The sequence below is a fragment of the Aulonocara sp. 'chitande type north' Nkhata Bay genome, linkage group LG16 (assembly GCF_057382095.1).
Source record: "Aulonocara sp. 'chitande type north' Nkhata Bay isolate Kocher_YH1m ecotype deep benthic linkage group LG16, A_spYH_male_GT1.1, whole genome shotgun sequence".
Taxonomy (NCBI): Eukaryota; Metazoa; Chordata; class Actinopteri; order Cichliformes; family Cichlidae; genus Aulonocara; species Aulonocara sp. 'chitande type north' Nkhata Bay.
The window spans coordinates 4,734,547-4,753,249 of NC_141359.1; the positions used below are offsets into that span (position 1 = coordinate 4,734,547).

General features: G+C 44.7%; 1 protein-coding gene across 1 annotated transcript in view; it reads right to left on the reverse strand.

Moving 5' to 3' along the window:
- LOC147310850 (titin-like) overlaps positions 1–18,703 on the reverse strand; it is a 216,913-nt gene that overhangs the window by 77,643 nt on the left and 120,567 nt on the right. Inside the window, exons 133-155 of the mRNA XM_086267493.1 lie at positions 15,692–15,807; positions 15,311–15,610; positions 14,074–14,373; positions 13,883–13,988; positions 13,451–13,647; positions 12,899–13,204; positions 12,661–12,814; positions 11,141–11,265; positions 10,927–11,045; positions 10,643–10,823; positions 5,907–6,209; positions 5,281–5,805; positions 4,869–5,171; positions 4,444–4,600; positions 4,175–4,317; positions 2,792–2,910; positions 2,502–2,679; positions 2,052–2,336; positions 1,674–1,967; positions 1,266–1,565; positions 799–1,107; positions 436–662; positions 21–335 (exon numbers count right to left, since the gene is read on the reverse strand). Of these exons, the coding sequence (XP_086123619.1) occupies positions 21–335; positions 436–662; positions 799–1,107; positions 1,266–1,565; positions 1,674–1,967; positions 2,052–2,336; positions 2,502–2,679; positions 2,792–2,910; positions 4,175–4,317; positions 4,444–4,600; positions 4,869–5,171; positions 5,281–5,805; positions 5,907–6,209; positions 10,643–10,823; positions 10,927–11,045; positions 11,141–11,265; positions 12,661–12,814; positions 12,899–13,204; positions 13,451–13,647; positions 13,883–13,988; positions 14,074–14,373; positions 15,311–15,610; positions 15,692–15,807 (5,362 nt within the window). The remainder of the gene's footprint in view (positions 1–20; positions 336–435; positions 663–798; positions 1,108–1,265; positions 1,566–1,673; positions 1,968–2,051; positions 2,337–2,501; positions 2,680–2,791; positions 2,911–4,174; positions 4,318–4,443; positions 4,601–4,868; positions 5,172–5,280; positions 5,806–5,906; positions 6,210–10,642; positions 10,824–10,926; positions 11,046–11,140; positions 11,266–12,660; positions 12,815–12,898; positions 13,205–13,450; positions 13,648–13,882; positions 13,989–14,073; positions 14,374–15,310; positions 15,611–15,691; positions 15,808–18,703) is intronic.

Below are 18,703 nucleotides of genomic sequence, written 5' to 3' on the forward strand. Positions count from 1 at the left end.
TAGAAAGCCCCACAGCTCACCTGGTACTCCCAGCCTTTCATGCCCCTCTTTGTGATGGGCATCTTATTGACTTTAGCCCAGTAAGCAGTACCTTTCTCTCTTTTTTCCAGCCAGTAACCAATAATCGTGGAGCCTCCATTATCTCTGGGAGGTTCCCAGGTTAGAGTCATGGAGGTCTTGCAGTACTCTGCAATTGTTGGTTTCTCTGGAGGGCCAGGAAGGCCGAAGGGGTCTATAATTTGAACTTCCTCAGTTGTGCAGGGATCAGATTTACCGTAGCGGTTCTCAGCCCGTACCCGGAAAAGGTAGGTCTTTTTGTCTTCCAGGTTCCAGACCTTCAAAAGATGTAGGTGATGTTACCATTGGAAACCAATTGGACTACATTTATTATTATTAATATAACTTGTAGTTGGTGCTACTATTATAAAGACATACCCCATATTTTCTCTCAATTATACTATTTGTAACCTCCTCCCACTGCGGTTCAGGTGGAGCTTCCTGTCCCTCTTCCACCTCAGGCACCTCTGTTACCACTTCCTTCTTCTCAATGATGTAGTTGGTCAGTTCACTTCCGCCATTATCAAGTGGTGCGTCCCAGTTGAGGTAGCAGGACTCACCTCTGATATTGGTTACTGTCACTTTCCTTGGTGGAGTTGGTCGGTCTGAAGAGAAGAGCATGAGTTCAGTCAGGACACTGTCAGCTGGTTACTCTGATACAAACAGAACTAGCATAACTAATAACATAACACCATATTTTATGTTATAAAGTACCACCACAGTGACATGATTTCAACTCACCAAGCACCATGACATAGACCGTGTGCGTGGCTGAACCCATGTTGTTGGAGGCAGCCACAGTGTAACTGCCACGGTCCCTCCTGTTGGCTGCTGGGATAGACAGCATGGTCTTGCAATTCATTCTGCCAGTCACATTTGTCTCCATCAGTAGAGTCTCAGTAGGCTTCTCGATCACTACGTCATCCTTAGACCACTCAATCTTAGGGATGGGGAGTCCCAGGACATCAGCTGGGATCTCGATGGATTCACCCTTCTTCACAGTAATGGTGTCCCCTTTGAACTGCTTCAGCATGTGAATCTCAGGAGACACTGAGAAAGGCAAGACAGAAATCAACCAAATCAGAATGCATGAGCCATGAGCCAAGTTATTAGCGTCCACCAGGGTTGACCTCTTTATTTTATATACATTTCTCTGGAGAAAACTCTTCCATCCATTACTTGAACAAGTAGAAGTTTTCAGGCTTTACCTTCATCATCTTGGATAACCACAGTCAGTGGGATGGATGGCTCACTCTCTCCAATAAGGTTGGCACACTTGATTCTGAACTCGTACATCCAGGCATCATCCAGGCCCTCCACAGTCATAGTCATGTTGGGACAGATCTCAGTGTTGCAGGGCTCAAAGGCCTGCTGGTCCTGCCTCTTTTTCTCAACAAAGTAACCAATGATAGGGCTGCCGCCATCATTACGTGGTGGTTTCCAGGCGAACGTGATGGAGTTCTTTGTGCGTTCAGTGTAGTGGAACTTCTCAGGATATGATGGCGGGCCTGCAAAACCACACAAGAAACTTGTTTCAAATACACTTCCACATTTCACACTGCTTCTAAACACAAAATCCCCAACATCCATAGAATGAAAATAAACGTAGCACTCACCCTGTGGGTCTACAGCCTTGATGGGTCCTAGCTCAACAGGTGGGCCCAGGCCGTATTTGTTCTTGGCGATGACACGGAACAGGTATTCTTGTCCCTCCATAATGCCCACACACTCACACTTGGACGAGGCGGTTTCAACAGGTTGCCTCCATGTGTGCATCTTGGGATCTCTTCGCTCCACGAGGAAGCCGGTCAAGTCACTGCCTCCATCGTCTTCAGGGTCATCCCAGTTCAGAAAGATCATCTTACGAGTGACAACAACAGGCTTCAGGTCTGTGACAGGTCCCGGGACATCTGAAAATAAAACAATATTATCCTGTTTGATCATTTGTTCAACTAATTACAAGTTCAGACTGAATTCTAACGTCCTGGACTCACCCATGACCTCCACTCTGGTCCATGCAGACTTGATGCCACTGGGGTTGCAAGCGGAGATTTGATATTTTCCGCAGTCTTTCCTCTGGACATTCTTGACTGAAAAGATGCTGTTGTTGTCCTCAGTGAGGATCTCCGCACGGTCTTTGTCGGGTTTGCCATCATCCTTGGTCCAGGTGATGGCTGGGTAGGGTTTACCTGTGACTGTAGCAGGTATAAGGAGGTTTTCTCCAGCTCTGATCACGACGCCATTCTTGACAGACAGATCCAATTCAATTACTGGGATCTCTGTTAGTGATGACCAGCAAAGAAGCAAAGAATGAAAAACAAACAAATAAAATACAAGAAGAAGAAGATATACATCAATACGAAATTAAACAAGATTTGATCTAATTGAACACTGGTTCAAATTTCTACATTTTTAAAAAAAAATTTCTGAGTTTTTCAGCTAACCTGCAGGATTTCTGACGAATACAGACTCTGTGAATCCTGGTGTTCCCTCTCCAGCAGCATTACAGGCAATGACTCTGACCGTGTACTTTGCTCCCTCTCTGACTCCATAAACAGTGAAGTTCCGAGTCTTCCACGGACGTTCCGTAGATCTTGACCAGTCCTTGGTACCAGCCATAGCCTGAATAACACCACAAAACAAACAAGAACATCCATCAGGACTGAAATCAACTTCTAACATGACAGAATCTCAAAAACAAAGTTAAAAACCTATGAGAAGTAACTTTTTTCACCTTATCCACATGATATCCCAGGATTTCCCCACCTCCATTGTCAGCAGGCGGGTCCCACTCAACTTCGATGGAGTGGTCAGTAGTTGCTGCCACTCGGGCAACTGGAGGACCTGGAGGCACTGTAGGGTCAAAGTAAACACAGATGAATCTCACCCTACAATTGACTATATTTCAGTGAGAATAACTATACCCAGATGAGGTAGGAAGTAATTCAGTTCGAATATTATACTAAAACAAAAAAACACTTGGAAATCATCTAATCTAATGTTTTAGATCATCAAACAAATTGTATTTAACAAAGACAACATAAGTAAATAGAAAATGCTGTTTTTTTCATGATGATTTCATTTAGTACAAGAATCCAAACCTACCTGGCCCTATATGAAAAAGTGAACCTAACAGCTGGTTCTACCACCTCTCGCAGCAAGAACTGCAATCAGGTGTTTGCAATAACTGGCAATGAATCTTTTATATTGGTGTGGAAGAATTTTGGTCTACTCTTCTTTGCAGATATGTTTGAATTCAGCCATATTGCCCTGTTTGAAGTCATGTCAATCCACTTCTATATGTTTTAAGTCTGGAGTTACTCTTGGCTACTCCTAAACCTTCAGTTGGGCTTTTTAGGCCATCCAAACGTGAACTTGCTGGTGTGTTTTGTATCATCGTACTGCTCCATAACCTGGGTGCGCTTGAGCTTCAGGGCACAAAGTGATGGCTGAATATTCTCTTTCAGGATTTTCTAGTAGAGAAGAGAATTCATGGTTCCATTCATTTGCTCATTTTATGCCAGATGCAACAGGACTCTTCAAAATGTTAAACTGTAACCCTTTCCCTCCACGGCGGCGATGTCTCATTCGAATGCTTGCCATATTAACTTTCGATGGCACTTTATCTGCCTGCCATGTTTGACCACAGATAATGGGGAATCAGGGTTCGATTCCGGAGAGAACCTGACAAACGACTACCACATCCAAGGAAGGCAGCACACGCACCAATGATCCCCTCCCGACTCAGGGAGGTAGTGATGAAAAATAACAATACAGGACTCTTTCGAGGCCCTGTAATGTGAATGTGAATGAAATAATCTTTTAAAAAATATTTTCTATTTACTCAGGTTACCAATTTCTAATATTAAAATTTGTTTGAAATTTTATCTGAAACATATAAATGTGACAAGTATTTAAAAAAACCAAAAGAAAATCTTAAAAGGAGCAAATAATTTTACCATAACTTTTTCTTCTTCATACTTCTAAATTCTAAAAATTGCCAGTTGCTCATTTTTCAAATATTAAATAAATGTTATAGATGGATATAACTAAGAATAAAACATTTAGTGACAACTCACAGTTCTGTCGAACAAAGGATTTAGAACAGTTTACGTACAAATTGCTGGCTGGGCAGTCTTGGGTTCAGAGGGAACACTGAACTTTCCAGGGCCGGCCTGGTTTTCGGCAGCAACTCTAAAGATGTAAGTCAGCCCCTCGATCAGACCTTCAACATTTAGCTCAGGGACAGGGATGATGTTCCTGAAGACCAAAGGTACCATGAAGGCTTTGTTATTACCCTCACACAAGCCAATATGCACTTTCATGTGTCTTGTTGCAAATTGGAAAAGAAAGAAAGAAAATGGTTACATTGTATGGTTTTCTCACCTATTTACACGTGCCCAGTGTGAGCTGTTGATCTCACGGCGCTCCACCCAGTATCCCAAGATGGGGCTGCCATTATCATTTGGTTCATTCCATGTGACCAGCATGCTATTGGCTGTGATGTCATCAACTTGTGGTTTATCAGGTGCTTCGGGAGGTTCTAAGGACATACCGAGATGAAATAGCAGAACAAAAATAAGTGGTATGTTACTATTGTTTATATACCTTTAAGTTCATTAATAGCACAGTTATCTGTTAATTAATCTACATAATGACATATATTTAATTTCAGTTGACCTTTAATCAGTTACAAACATTTTTGTGCTTTAAAACTTTACAAACCAAGCTGAAAAAAACAACAAACAAATAAAACAAAACCAAAAACTAGCTTACAGCATAGACCAGAATAATAATAAATGCACCCATACCAAAAGGATTCTTGGCAATGACCGGTTTGGAGACACAGGGTGGGCCTGCACCATACTTGTTCTCAGCCACGACCCTAAAGATGTACTCCTTCTTTTCAATGAGTTTGGGCACCAAGTAACGACATCCTTTCAATATTGCGGTAACGGTGCTCCAACCAATCTCCAGCTTGGAGTTGTCTTTCTGTTCCAGGGTGTAGTTGAGAATCTCGCTGCCACCATCATCCAGAGGGGGATCCCACTTGCAGATCACAGAGTTCTTCCTCACCTCCTCGAATCTAAAGTTTACGGGAGGCCCGGGAGTATCTGTAGACAGAATAAATGTTCAGATTTGAACTTTTTGTATCTTTTTTTAACACATGATTAGCTTTAAAGTATAAAGCTTTGGTTATAGAAAACACAAAAGAACTCGCACCGAGTATGTTGACCTCGCAGGTTGCCGAGGCAATGCCATGGTCGTTCTCCACCTTCACCATGTAGACACCATGATCAGGGCGAATCGAGTCCCTGATAACGATAGAGGATACACCCTTGTGGCTATTGTCGATGGCCAGGCGTTCATTTATGGTGGGGTAGTCTGGCTCCTCGACCTCTGGTTGTGGAACTTCCTCCTCCTTTTTCACCTCGCCTTCTTTTTTCACCTCGCCTTCTTTTTCCTCAGGTTCTTTCACCTCTCCCTCCTTCTCCTCTTTCTTCTCAGCTGTCCCCTCTTCTTTCTCCTTTTCCTCCTTCTTTTCCTCTTCCTTCTTTTCCACCTTCTTCTTCAGGGGTTTTTCAGGTCTCTTCCGGAGTGGCTCAGGCTGAATTGATTGGTTGTTCCAGTACCAGGTGATCTGAGGGTACGGAGATCCTGAAATGTTGGCATCCAGGCAGATCTCGTAGCCTCGCTTCACGGCGAGACCAGACTGCAAGCTGCCACTCAGGAAAACCTTTGGAGGATCTAAGAGAGAAATAAAATCAGACAAACCGAAATGCATACCTAGAAATAAAGAAAGTGAGAGATAGATCGAGAGAGAACGAGACCACACAGCTGATACATACCAATGGTATCAGCGGCCTTGATAAATGGCGTGTTGCGTGATGGCTCACTGATCCCAGCAGCATTTTCAGCTCTGACTCTAAAGGTGAAGTTCTTTCCTTCAATCAATCCTCTGACGGTGTAGGATACTACAGGCACCAGGAAGTCATTGCACCTCTCCCACTTGTCCTCTCCTTTCTGCTGCTTCTCTAGGATGTAGCCCATGATTTTGGAGCCACCATCATACATGGGAGGCTTCCAGGTTAGAGTAACAGTACTGGATGTTGGGTTGTGGGTTTCCACATCCACTGGTGGGTCAGGAGCATCTGGAACAAGATTTTGCATTCAGTTAGATTTCTCTTGGAAGCAAAATGTCAAACATTGAAAACTTAGGAAAACTAAATATTCATTTTCATACCAACACCAACTAGAATCTTGATATAAATGAGTAACAGTAGGTGGACATTAGGTAAGGCTGCACTTTTTGCAGCGATCTCGTATAGAAAACTATTCTGCGCATATATAAAACAGGTCCGTGGCTCCGAACTGTAGTACAGGGACCTCTGGCTGATACGTCGGGTTCGTGTCGGGCTCGTAGCTGAAAACGAGCTTTACTTTGTTGTCTGGGTCAAGTTTCAGACAGAGAGGCGTTGAAAGGCTGCTCCAACAGAACTTATTGTTTCAGAGGAAAACAGGAACACGGTGTACAGTCGAGTCTTAATAGCTTACTTACAGCTGGGCTCGTCAGGCTGCAGTGGTTATTATTATTATTAACGGGCGACCGTGGCTCAGGGGGTTGGGAATCGCATCTGTAACCGGAAGGTCGCCGGTTCGATCCCTGGGCTCTCTGTCCGGGTCGTTGTGTCCTTGGGCAAGACACTTTACCCTACTTGCCTACTGGTGTTGGCCAGAGGGGCCGATGGCGCGATATGGCAGCCTTGCTTCTGTCAGTCTGTCCCAGGGCAGCTGTGGCTACAACTGTAGCTTGCCTCCACCAGTGTGTGAATGTGAGAGTGAATGAATAGTGGAATTGTAAAGCGCTTTGAGGTTCTCGAAAAAGCGCTATATAAATGCAATCCATTATTATTATTATTATTATTATTATTATATTTACATGCTTCCAGCTTCCGTTTCTGCTCGGTGACAAGCTGAAGAGGAGACATGGGCCCATCCTCCCGCAGGCCCACCACCCGCAGGAGGCGCCATAGGGGTCGGGTGCATTGTGTGCCGGGTGGCGGCCAGGAGCGGAGGCCCTGGCGGACTGACCTCCGGCTGCCAAGACTGGCAATAGGGACATGGAATGTCACCTCTCTGGTGGGGAAGGAGCCTGAGTTAGTGCGTGAGGTTGAGAGGTACCGGCTAGATATAGTCGGGCTCACCTCTACACATGGCTTGGGCTCTGGAACCAGTCTCCTGGAGAGGGGCTGGACTCTGTCTCAGTCTGGAGTTGCCCCTGGTGAGAGGCGGCGGGCTGGGGTGGGTATTCTAATATCTCCTCGGCTTGCTGCCGGTACTTTGGGGTTTTTCCCGGTGGACGAGAGGGTTTGTTCCCTGCGCCTTAGGGTCGGGGAACGGGTCCTGACTGTCATCTGCGCTTATGCGCCGAGTGGCAGTTCGGAGTACCCAGCCTTCCTAGAGTCCCTGGGGGGGGGGGGGGGGGGGGGGGTGCTGGAAGGTGCTCCATCTGGAGACTCTGTTGTCCTGCTGGGACACTTCAATGCTCACGTGGGTAACGACAGCGAGACCTGGAGGGGCGTGATTGGGAGGAACGGCCTCCCTGATCTGAACCCGAGCGGTGCTTTGTTATTGGACTTCTGTGCTAATCACAGTTTGGCCATAACGAACACCCTGTTCGAACATAAGAGTGTCCATAAGTGCACGTGGCACCAGGACGCTCTAGGCCGTAGGTCGATGATCGATTTTGTAATCGTATCACCAGACCTGCGACCATATGTTCTGGACACTCGGGTAAAGAGAGGGGCTGAGCTGTCAACTGATCACCACCTGGTGGTGAGTTGGATCAGGTGGCGGGGGAGGACGCTGGACAGACCTGGTGCACCTAAACGCGTAGTGAGGGTGTGCTGGGAACGTCTAGCAGAGGCCCCAGTCCACGAGGTCTTCAACGCACACCTCCGGCAGAGCTTCAACAGCATTCCGAGGGAGACTGGGGAAATTGAGTCCGAATGGACCATGTTCAGCGTCTCCATTGCCGAAGCTGCTGCATTGAGCTGCGGCCGCAAGGTGGTTGGTGCCTGCCGTGGTGGTAATCCCCGAACCAAATGGTGGACACCTGAGGTGAAGGGAGCCACCAGGCTGAAGAAGGAGTCCTATCGGGCTTGGTTAGCCTGTGGGACTCCGGAGGCAGCTGACAGGTATCGACAGGCCAAGCGGAATGCGGCTCGGGCAGTGGCTGAAGCAAAAACTCGGGTGTGGGAGGAGTTCGGAGAGGCCATGGAAAAAGACTTTCGGACTGTCTCGAAGAGATTCTGGCAAACCGTCAGGCGTCTCAGGAGGGGAAAGCGGTGCTCTACCTGCACTGTGTATAGTGCTGGCGGAGCGCTGCTGACGTCGGCTGAGAAAATTGTCAGGTGGTGGAAGGAATACTTTGAGGACCTCCTTAATCCCACTGACATGTCTTCCGAGGAGGAAGCAGAGTCTGGGGATGAGGGGAATAACCCGCCAATTTCCGGGGGCGAGGTCACTGAGGCAGTTAAACAACTCCTTGGTGGCAGAGCCCCTGGTGTTGATGAGGTCCGCCCCGAGTTCCTGAAGGCTCTGGATGTTGTAGGGCTGTCCTGGTTGACACACCTCTGCAATGTTGCGTGGAGATCAGGGGCAGTACCTGTGGACTGGCAGACTGGGGTGGTGGTCCCCATCTTTAAGAAGGGGGACCGGAGGGTGTGTTCCAACTACAGGGGGATCACACTCCTCAGCCTCCCTGGGAAAGTCTATGCCAGGGTGCTGGAAAGGAGAGTTCGTCCGCTAGTCGAACCTCGGATACAGGAGGAACAATGCGGTTTTCGTCCTGGTCGCGGAACACTGGACCAGCTCTTTATCCTCTCGAGGATACTTGAGGGTGCATGGGAGTTTTCCCAACCAGTCTACATGTGTTTTGTGGACTTGGAGAAGGCATTCGACCGTGTCCCTCGGGGTGTCCTGTGGAAGGTGTTGCGGGAGTATGGGGTGTCTGGCCCATTGCTACGGGCCATTCGATCCCTATACAACCGTTGCAAGAGCTTGGTTCGCATTGCCGGCAATAAGTCGGACTCGTTCCCGATGGGTGATGGGCTCCGCCAGGGCTGCCCTTTGTCTCCGGTTCTGTTCATAATTTTTATTGACAGGATTTATAGGCGCAGCCAAGTGGCGGAGGGCTTTCGCTTTGGTGGCCTCAGAATCTCATCTCTGATTTTTGCGGATGATGTGGTTCTGTTGGCTTCATCGGGGGCGGGCCTCCAGCTCGCACTGGAACGGTTCGCAGCCGAGTGTGAAGCAGCGGGAGTGAGGATCAGCACCTCCAAATCTGAAGCCATGGTTCTCAGCCGGAAAAGGGTGGAGTGCCCACTCCGGGTCGGGGATGAGTTCCTGCCCCAAGTGGAGGAGTTCAAGTATCTCGGGGTCTTGTTCGCGAGTGATGGGAGAAGGGAGCTAGAGATCAACAGACGGATTGGGGCTGCAGCTGCAGTAATGCAGACGCTGCACCGGTCCGTCGTGGTGAAGAGGGAGCTGAGTGTAAAAGCGAAGCTCTCAATTTACCGGTCGATCTATGTCCCTACCCTCACCTATGGCCACGAGCTGTGGGTAGTGACCGAAAGAACGAGATCGTGGATACAAGCGGCAGAAATGAGCTTCCTCCGAAGGGTGGCTGGCCTCTCCCTTAGAGATAGGGTGAGAAGTTCGGCCATCCGGGAGGGGCTCAGAGTAGAGCAGCTGCTGCTCCACATCAAAAGGAGCCAGCTGAGGTGGTTCGGGCATCTGACAAGGATGCCCCCTGGGCGCCTCCTGGGTGAGGTGTTCCAGGCATGTCCCATCGGGAGGAGGCCCCAGGGCAGACCCAGGACACGCTGGAGAGATTATATCTCTCGGCTGGCCTGGGAACGCCTTGGTATTCCCCCGGATAAGCTGGAGGAGGTGGCTGGGGAGAGGGAGGTCTGTGCCTCTTTGCTTAGTCTGCTGCCCCCGCGACCCGGCCTCGGATAAAGCGGATGAAGATGGATGGATGGTAATAATTTAAAAAAATATTTCTTCATGTCTTTATGCAACTAGGGGTGACATGGGCCGCGAGATTGAGACAAAGACATTAGAGCCTCCTAATGCGTGTTTTGTTTGGGTTTCCATCGGCGTGGAATCACCAAAATAGAGAGGGCATAGCCTAACATATGAAACAGGAAAAAAACGCTGTGTAATCCCTTTACTTCAACAAAGTAACTGTATTCTAAATACCACCTTTTTAAACAGTAACTGTAATGGAATACAGTTACTCATATTTTGTATTTTAAATACGTAACGCTGGTACATGTACTTCGTTACTCCCCAACACTGAGTACAAGTGCTATAAAACTTTAAGAAATAATAATCAATCTTAAACTGGGAAAATCACACAGTATCATCTGTGCTGACTCCTGCTGCTATCCCTCGAATGGTTAAGGGTGAATGCTTTAGCTAATCTCCATCTCCATCCCAAGTGATCATATTCTCTACTGGCATTCTCACAGCAGGAAGTATAATCCTTGTATGACATCACCAGATTCGATTTCCTTACGTTTCTGGTCCTCGGCGATGACTGGGTTGCGGAGCTCGATGAACTCTCCTCCTCCAATCTTGTTAACGGCCTGGACCCTGAAGTAGTACTCTCCATTGTGGATGAGATCTTTGACCACCCAGCTCACCTTGCACTCTCCTGACATTATGTTGACGTATGTCCTCCTGCCGGCCTCACGCCGCTGTGCGGCACCACAAAAGGAACAAATGAAAAAACACATGAGCATTTTATTTTCACTGTCAGATTTCTAACGTGATCAGTAAAAACACGCTGCCATCTCAGACCTGCAAGACATAGTGAAGAATTGGACTACCACCATCATAATCTGGTGGATCCCATGAAACTTTACAGGAGCTCTTTGTGATCTCAGAAGCCACAATTTCCTTGCAAGGACCAGGAAGCCCTGAACACAAAGACATAGAGACATGAAAAAACATCGGCTCCAGGTTCAGTGTGTCTCTCCAGTGATGTACAAACTGGCCATGTGTGTTTAAATACCGATGACTTTGACATTGATGGTGGCACTGGCACTTCCCAGCTTGTTTTCTAGTGTCACTTTGTACACTCCAGCATCGGCATGAAGACTGCTGTCAATCTCCAGGTGACAGGAGGTATACTCCTTCCTGTTGAGCACCAACCAAGAAAGAAAAGACACAAAGCCATTTTAATGGAGCTCATGTTGGGCTTTTTCCCAGCAAAAAAAGATCAGTTTTCTACTGTTTGTTTGAAGAGTAATTTCAATATAGTATTCTTTAAAGAATATGTTCTTCTATTATATCAGTCATTCCATCTCAAATCAGTACATCCATGAGGGTCTGAAAGGCGTCTATAAATAAAATGTATTATTATTATTATTTTATTACATGTTTGGTAACATTTCTACTTAAACAACTCCAATTTTCTTAAATGTTTTATGGTCCAAAGTTTACCCATATATAGTGAGTGCTGTGAAATTTTAGTTTTATACATTAGAATTAGTGCTGTCAGAGTTACTCTCGTTATAATGACGTTAACGTCATAACCGCATTCACGCGGCAGATCTCTGTTAGCACGGATTGGCCCATGTTAGGGGCTGCACGGCACTAACGCGCTAACAGGCTAACCGTGCTAACACTTTGACGCTGTGCAACCCTAAAACATGACATTTTAGTTTTTGACATTAAAATTAAAAAAGAAATATTTTTTAAATGGTCACTTTCAGACCATTGTTTTGCTAACTGAAATATAAATATATGTGTCAAAAACTAATAAAAACTGGTCTTTCTAACAGCTGAAATAGATCAATTTGGGACAGATACGCACATAAAAAAATTGCCTACTAACCCCTCTGACCCTAAATCCCTAATCTATCCCTAACCCAACCCTAAACCTGGCATGACTTCTACAGGTAAGCAGAGATCAGGCATGTAAATACATATAAATTCCCCATTCTTTATATTCCCAGATCGGGTGCTAGTAGAGGCTGGGAGTTTGAGGGTCCTGCTCAGTTTCTTGGACAGCACTCTTCTACCTCTTAGTATATTTTAAACTTAATTTTAAATATCAGACTGAATGCATTAAGTCTCAAACTGTTGGGTAGAGCAAGTGTCAAAAATGAAAACTATGAATATGTTTTAACAACATTATTTTTCAGTTATCACAAAAAGCAATACCTGGATACGCTAGAATTTTTTTCTATATTTTTCTTACCTTAACTTGCCACTACTCAGACATTTACACATCGGTCCCAAATTAAGGATCTTGATGCATTTTGATGGTAAGAAAAATGAAAATTTTAGACTCAAATATTCATGTTCAAACTTTTCCTCACATTTAAATGTGTGAAAAATGGCTTGAAAGTGGGTGGATTGTAGATTTTTATTTATTTTTTTGTTTGTTATATTAGGATTAAATTTCACAGCAAGCATAAAGTTTTTATGCAAATCAGAGATGGATGAGTGTAAGGCCTGTGCTGGTGTGAAATGAAATAACCGATATGACAAAAGTTCTAGATGAAAGGATTCGCACAGAACACTCACCTAAAGCCAAGGCGTTCATCCGCCTTCAGCTCTTTGCCATCTTTGTGCCAGGTGATTTTAGGTAAGGGGACTGCTCTAAAGGGAACTGGGATGTGCAGCTTTTCTGTTTCCACAACAACTAGATCCAGAGTCTGGAATTCCAGAGTTGGGTTGCCTGAAAACACAGAAAAACAAAATCTTTCTCAGCCACAAATGAAGGGCACCGGTGACTCTCAGAAACAAATATGAAGATTCTTACAGTCAGAGTCTTTGGCAAAGACATTTTCAGAGATGTCCGACGGTTCGCTCTCTCCGATAGCATTAACGGCCCTCACTCTCAGAATGTACTCCTTTTCAGGGGTCACGCCCTCCTCTACACGGTACTTGAGCTCCTTCACTGGACGGGAGTTCACCCTCATCCACTTCTCAGTTCCAGCCTCGCACATCTCAATGTGGTATCCTCTGACAGGGGCACCGCCATCTGTTTGTGGAGGTTTCCAGGCAATTGCCAGGAAGTCTCGGCTGGCTCCAGTCACGTGTAATTCAATGGGTGGTGATGGGATGCCTGGAGGGGAGAATATAAACTCAGACTCTCCGCACTTTAAATTGTTTTTACTGTTACAATATAATTATTAATGAATTGAAAGCCTTTATTGTCATTATACATAGTATAACGAGATTAGAAACAGCTCTATAAAAGTGCACACATGCTTATAGCATTTTATAAAAACTATACAATAATTTAACTATACACTTACTGTAAATATATGAAGCTTATTTATTTATTTTTTTATCTATTTCCTGAGCTGACCTGTTGGATCTTCTATGGTGAGAATCTCGGTGGGTTCACTTGGGTGTCCACTGCCAGCCTCGTTCTCAGCTCGGACCTGGAACTGAACCTCTGTTCCCTCAATGACGTCTGTTACCCTGTACTTACAGTCTGGACCCGAGGTCTTCCCACATTTCACCCAGCGAGTTCCAAGCTTCTCTTTTTTCTCAATGGAATACCTGAACAGCCAATGGAATACAAGGGAAATAGACCTTTATACATACTAGGTCGAGGAAACAAATCTGCTGCTTCTGCTGCAGGTGCCATTTACATGGTGATCTACTAAGTGCCTATCCTGCATGAGAAACGTAAGGAAATCAGTTTTGCAGAAATGTTTAAGTTGCACGGGACTTAAGTTGTGCAATGTCACATACAGGGTACAAGATAAAATGTGATAAAATGGTAAAATGTAACCTGAGGATGGGTCTTCCACCATCGTTTTTCGGTGCCTCCCACTGCAAGTCCACATATCTTTTGGTCACAGCACTGACAGCGAGAGCGTAGGGTGGGCCAGGAGTACCTGGAAATGAGGAAACATTATCATCGTTCTTTGACAGATCAGCAGTGAGGATTTTCATTGCGACTGCGCATCCTTTCTAACTTACTGAAAGTGTCTTTTGCCAGCACAGAGTCCTCCATCTCACAGAAGGGTCCGACACCCACAGCGTTCTCAGCAGCAACACGGAACACATAAAGCGACCCTTCATTGAGCGGTTTCACGTCGCACTTCAGCTCTTTGACTGTGGTGTCCACAGTCTGCCAACCTTTACGCCTCACATCACGTTTCTCCACAATGTAGTTGGTGATGGCTGAACCTCCATTGCGCTCAGGAACCGCCCATTTCAGCTCAGCACTGTTCCTGCTGATGTTGACAACCTCTAACCAGCGTGGAGCTGAGGGAGGGTCTGGGGAAAGGAAGACAAACCACAGTTTTAATCTGTCGGTGTGACCTGGCCAGCTTCAGAGCACCAGCTGTCGGATGTGTCGCCCATATACCATAGTGTACCACGCTTATTCTCTACCAGTTTGTCTTACAGGGAAATGTTTTGACTGTTTAAAACTTCAAATATTCCAACAATTAAAACTAAATTTAAACAATTAAACTCAATTTAAGAAAATGTGAAACTGTGCTTTACATGTCACATCATTCGTCTTTTCCAGATGAAAAACACATTTCATCTAAAAAACCTGTTTAATTCAGGGTGAACGTACTCAGAGTTTGAACACTGATCAGCTGTCCTACAACAGTAAATGCTGAGCTGCCAGTCTGAGAGGTCAGCTGTTGAACGGCCCTCCTGTCTTGTACTCCCCACATAGACGTTTTCCCGAGGGCGTTCCATTTTTACCAATTATCCAAGCGTGCATTTAAGTTTTGGTTTTCAGTTTTGGTACTGAAGCAATGATATATCCCACTGTACTGATGCTCATGATTGGACATAGATTTAAACCCACCCTGAATAAATGCAAAATTTTAACCTTATTTTGAACATAAAAAATAATAATCAACCCACCTCTGTGTATTTTTATGGCAGTTTTATTAGCACTCTGAGAGGCTTATGTGGGAACCTTTCTCAGAGAACCCCACGTATGCTTATTGTACAGTTAACTGTTTGTGTTCTGGACATTTGTTTTTATTTCATGTTTGTCTAAATTGTCTGACAGCACCTGTGTTATAGAACCACACACACTAAATATCTATGTTTATTTGTGTGTGTGTTATAAATTGCACATTTTTTTAAGCTCACCCCTCTTGTATTATGTGGCAGTCAGTGCAGAACAGATCATTGATCTATGTTTTACTCCAGTATGTTTTTCTGTTTTTAGATCATGAATTATTCTTACTGAGTCTCTCTTTGCAGAGCACTGGGTCACTGGGTTCACTGGGTTCGCTCTCTCCAGCCACGTTAACAGCTCGCACTCTGAACGAGTACTCCTGCTTCTCCATCAGGCCCTTTAGGAAATATTCCAGCATGGGGATGTTCTCTGCCACACGGATCCAGTCCGTGGTGCCGGTCTTTAGCATCTCAATGACATAGCTATCAATCTTTGCTCCGCCATCATGCTCTGGTTTGGTCCACATTAGGAAGCATGACGTCTTAGCTACGTCCTTCACTGTGGGTTTGCCAGGGGGCCATGGAGGGTCTGGTAGGAAAAACAACCGTGACATATTTATCTATTCTAAACAGATTTAAAGTGCTTATAGAAGTAAGGGAAATTTAGTACCAATAGGATCTTTAACAAGGATTGGATCTGTCTCCTTGCTGGGTTTCCCAGTTCCGGCCAGATTCTCAGCAAGGACTCGGAACTTATACTTCTTCCTGGTTGGAAGACCTTTGACCCTAATGAAGAAAAGTACACTGTAATCTACCAAAGAAGCTTAATGCAAGAGTCAGTTTTGAAATTCGACAGCAGAGTAGCTAGGCTAACCTTTTTTGTGTCTTTGACTGGTCAAAAAAGTTATAGCATATGAAAGTTCTCTTTTTACCTGCATTTTAATGCAAATATAAAAAACTTCAATAACGTTTTGTTTTTCAGTTTATACTGTTGCCTCATTTCCATTGTCAGATGTTGAATAATAGAGATGATGCATAATCTTAGTTTCCCATATGCTTTTACACAAATCAATTGTTTTTAACTTTGGGAACCATCACAAGGTGCAGTGCATTTCGGATGAAGACTCAGTGGCCAGTATCAACACTGCTGTGTTGCTGCTGTAGTGTTGCAAATGTGAACGATGGAGATTGTTGTGGAAGTTTTCCATTACAGTTTTTTCTGAATGCTTAAACCCTAACTGTGATTCCTGTAGCACGATCTCTAAAACTATTCAGACTTATAGCAAAACCACTCACTGAGTTTGCAAAACTAAAAGCACAAAAACTGCTTTGCACTCAGTTTGCAATTTTGTAACATACACTTTGCAAAACTGTAGGCACAATTCACTGCACAACACTCAATTACCAAATTTCCAACACACTCCTAGCAAAAGTATACACATGTATGGCTATCATTAACACTAATTTGCCAACTGTCTGGCACACTTTCACATGTGAAAACTTTTTTAGATAATCAGTTCACTTTGCAATCAGCCTAAGCACTATAATACAGGTAAGCTGTGTGTGCAGAGTACAATGGAGGGAGCAGAAAGAGTGAGAAGTAGAGGAGGCCGAGGAAGAGGACGTGGAGGTGAAGAAGTAGGATGAAGAGGACGACAAGGACAAGGAGGAGCAAGAGGAAGACGAGAAGGGGGGAGAGGAAGATGAGGAGGGGGGAGAGGAAGGGTAGGAAGAGTAAGAAATAGAATTGCTGATGACATCAGAGCTACAATAGTGGACCATGTAATCAACCGTGGAATGACCCTGAGGGAAGCTGGCCAACGGGTCCAGCCTAACTCGAGCCGCTACACTGTAGCAAGCACCATGAGGACGTCTTGAAATGAGAATCGGTTAGTACAGTCACTTCGCACAAAGATTTGTAGCACTGCCATATGCCAATGAGAAACACACCAATACCATTGATGTAAAAATACTGAAATTGTTACTTTACAGAATTGCTAGATGACCAGATGCTGGGGCAGAGGAAGCATGTTCACTGCAGACCAAGTAACCCATATAGTCATTATGGCGATTGCAAATAATCCTATACTTGGAAATAAACACTTGTGTTTGTTTTGATGTGTTTGAATAAACACCAGTACTTGAAGTTTGGATCCCTCTATGCTTATGGATCTATGACAGAAGTATGAGCTCAAACTGACATAGCCTACCTTGTGCACAGAGAAAGCAAAAGCCAGATGTGTTTTGTATTCATACCATCAGTGTGCAGTTGGCGCATTGTGTGCTTAGTAGATGATGGCTTGTGTGTACTGTTTGATACGGAAACACCATTTTTACGAAGGTGTGAAGAGTTAATCTAGCTGTGTTTGCTTTTGCAAGAGAACTACAATGTTTTGATTATTGGGTGACAGGTTTTCTTATTTGTGTGAAGAGTTTTGCAAAATTAGCCAATAGTTACAAAAAATGTGCTTAAGCAATCAGAAAAAACTGTAAGTAAAGCCTGCAGACGAGCGGTGAGCGGTAGCTAACATTCTTTAAAAAAAAAAAAAGCTAACATTCTTTAATCACAAACAAAGAACAGAAAACCAAGCTTGGTGGAGCCTGCATGATCGTGGGGCAGACTCAGCTAAATACCGTCTCCAGGAACTAAAGGCAGTACACAGCTGTTTCACAGCTTAAGGTTCGCACTCCCTTGCTACCTCCCAGAGTCCTCGAAGAGACAAAAGACTCTTCCTGTGGAGTTGTCTGCTTGTCTGCTTCCCCCCAACTTCCTTACCAGACCCCCACCATTTGTCTAAGTAAGTAAGTAAAATTTATTTATATAGCACATTTCACAGATAAAAATCACAAAGTGCTTTACAATAAGATCAGACATACAAGTTTAAATTAATTAAAAGCCCGTTTGTATAAAAATGTCTTCAGCTGCTTTTTAAAGGAGTCAGTAGAGTCTAGACAGCGTAAAGACAACGGCAGAGAGTTCCACAGCCTCGGTGCCTGAAAAGCCCGATCCCCACGTGTTTTAAACCTAGTACGTGGGACCACCAGTAGCCTCTGACTTGAAGACCTAAGTGCTCGGGATGAAACATGAGGTTTCAACAGGTCAGAGATATACTGGGGAGCTTCACCGTGCAGAGCTCTAAAAGTTACACCTAAAATTTTAAAATGAACCCTAAACTGCATGCTAAAGAGACATGCTAAAATCCAGGGATTTAATTCATCAGATCTATTTGCCAGACAATTTTTCAGCTCGGTGTAAGAGACTGAAGCACAGCTGTGACGGCTGTATGAATTGATTGCTTCAGTCAGCCTTTGTCTGTTGGAATCAAAATCACTGAATTAACTTTTTTTCTAATAGGTTAACTTATGGGACAGGTGCTTTGTGAAAACAACAAAAGTAACCAGATCAGTTCAGTCAGTTTCAGTCTGGTGTTACTAAACCACACATTTGTCCGTGTACAGGGGTCGCTCATAAATTAAGTCTAAAGTTCTTATCTCCAAAAATGGATTTGATCCAGAGAGTCCTGGATAGAAGGTGAACCTGGTAACAGTGAAAACCTTTTAGATGCTATAACTTGTTTTGACCAGCCACCTATCCCACGTAGTTGTACTGTGTTTTTATAGTTAAGAACACATTTCATTTCAGTGAAGTATCAGAGAAAACAGAAAACATCAGGAGCACCAG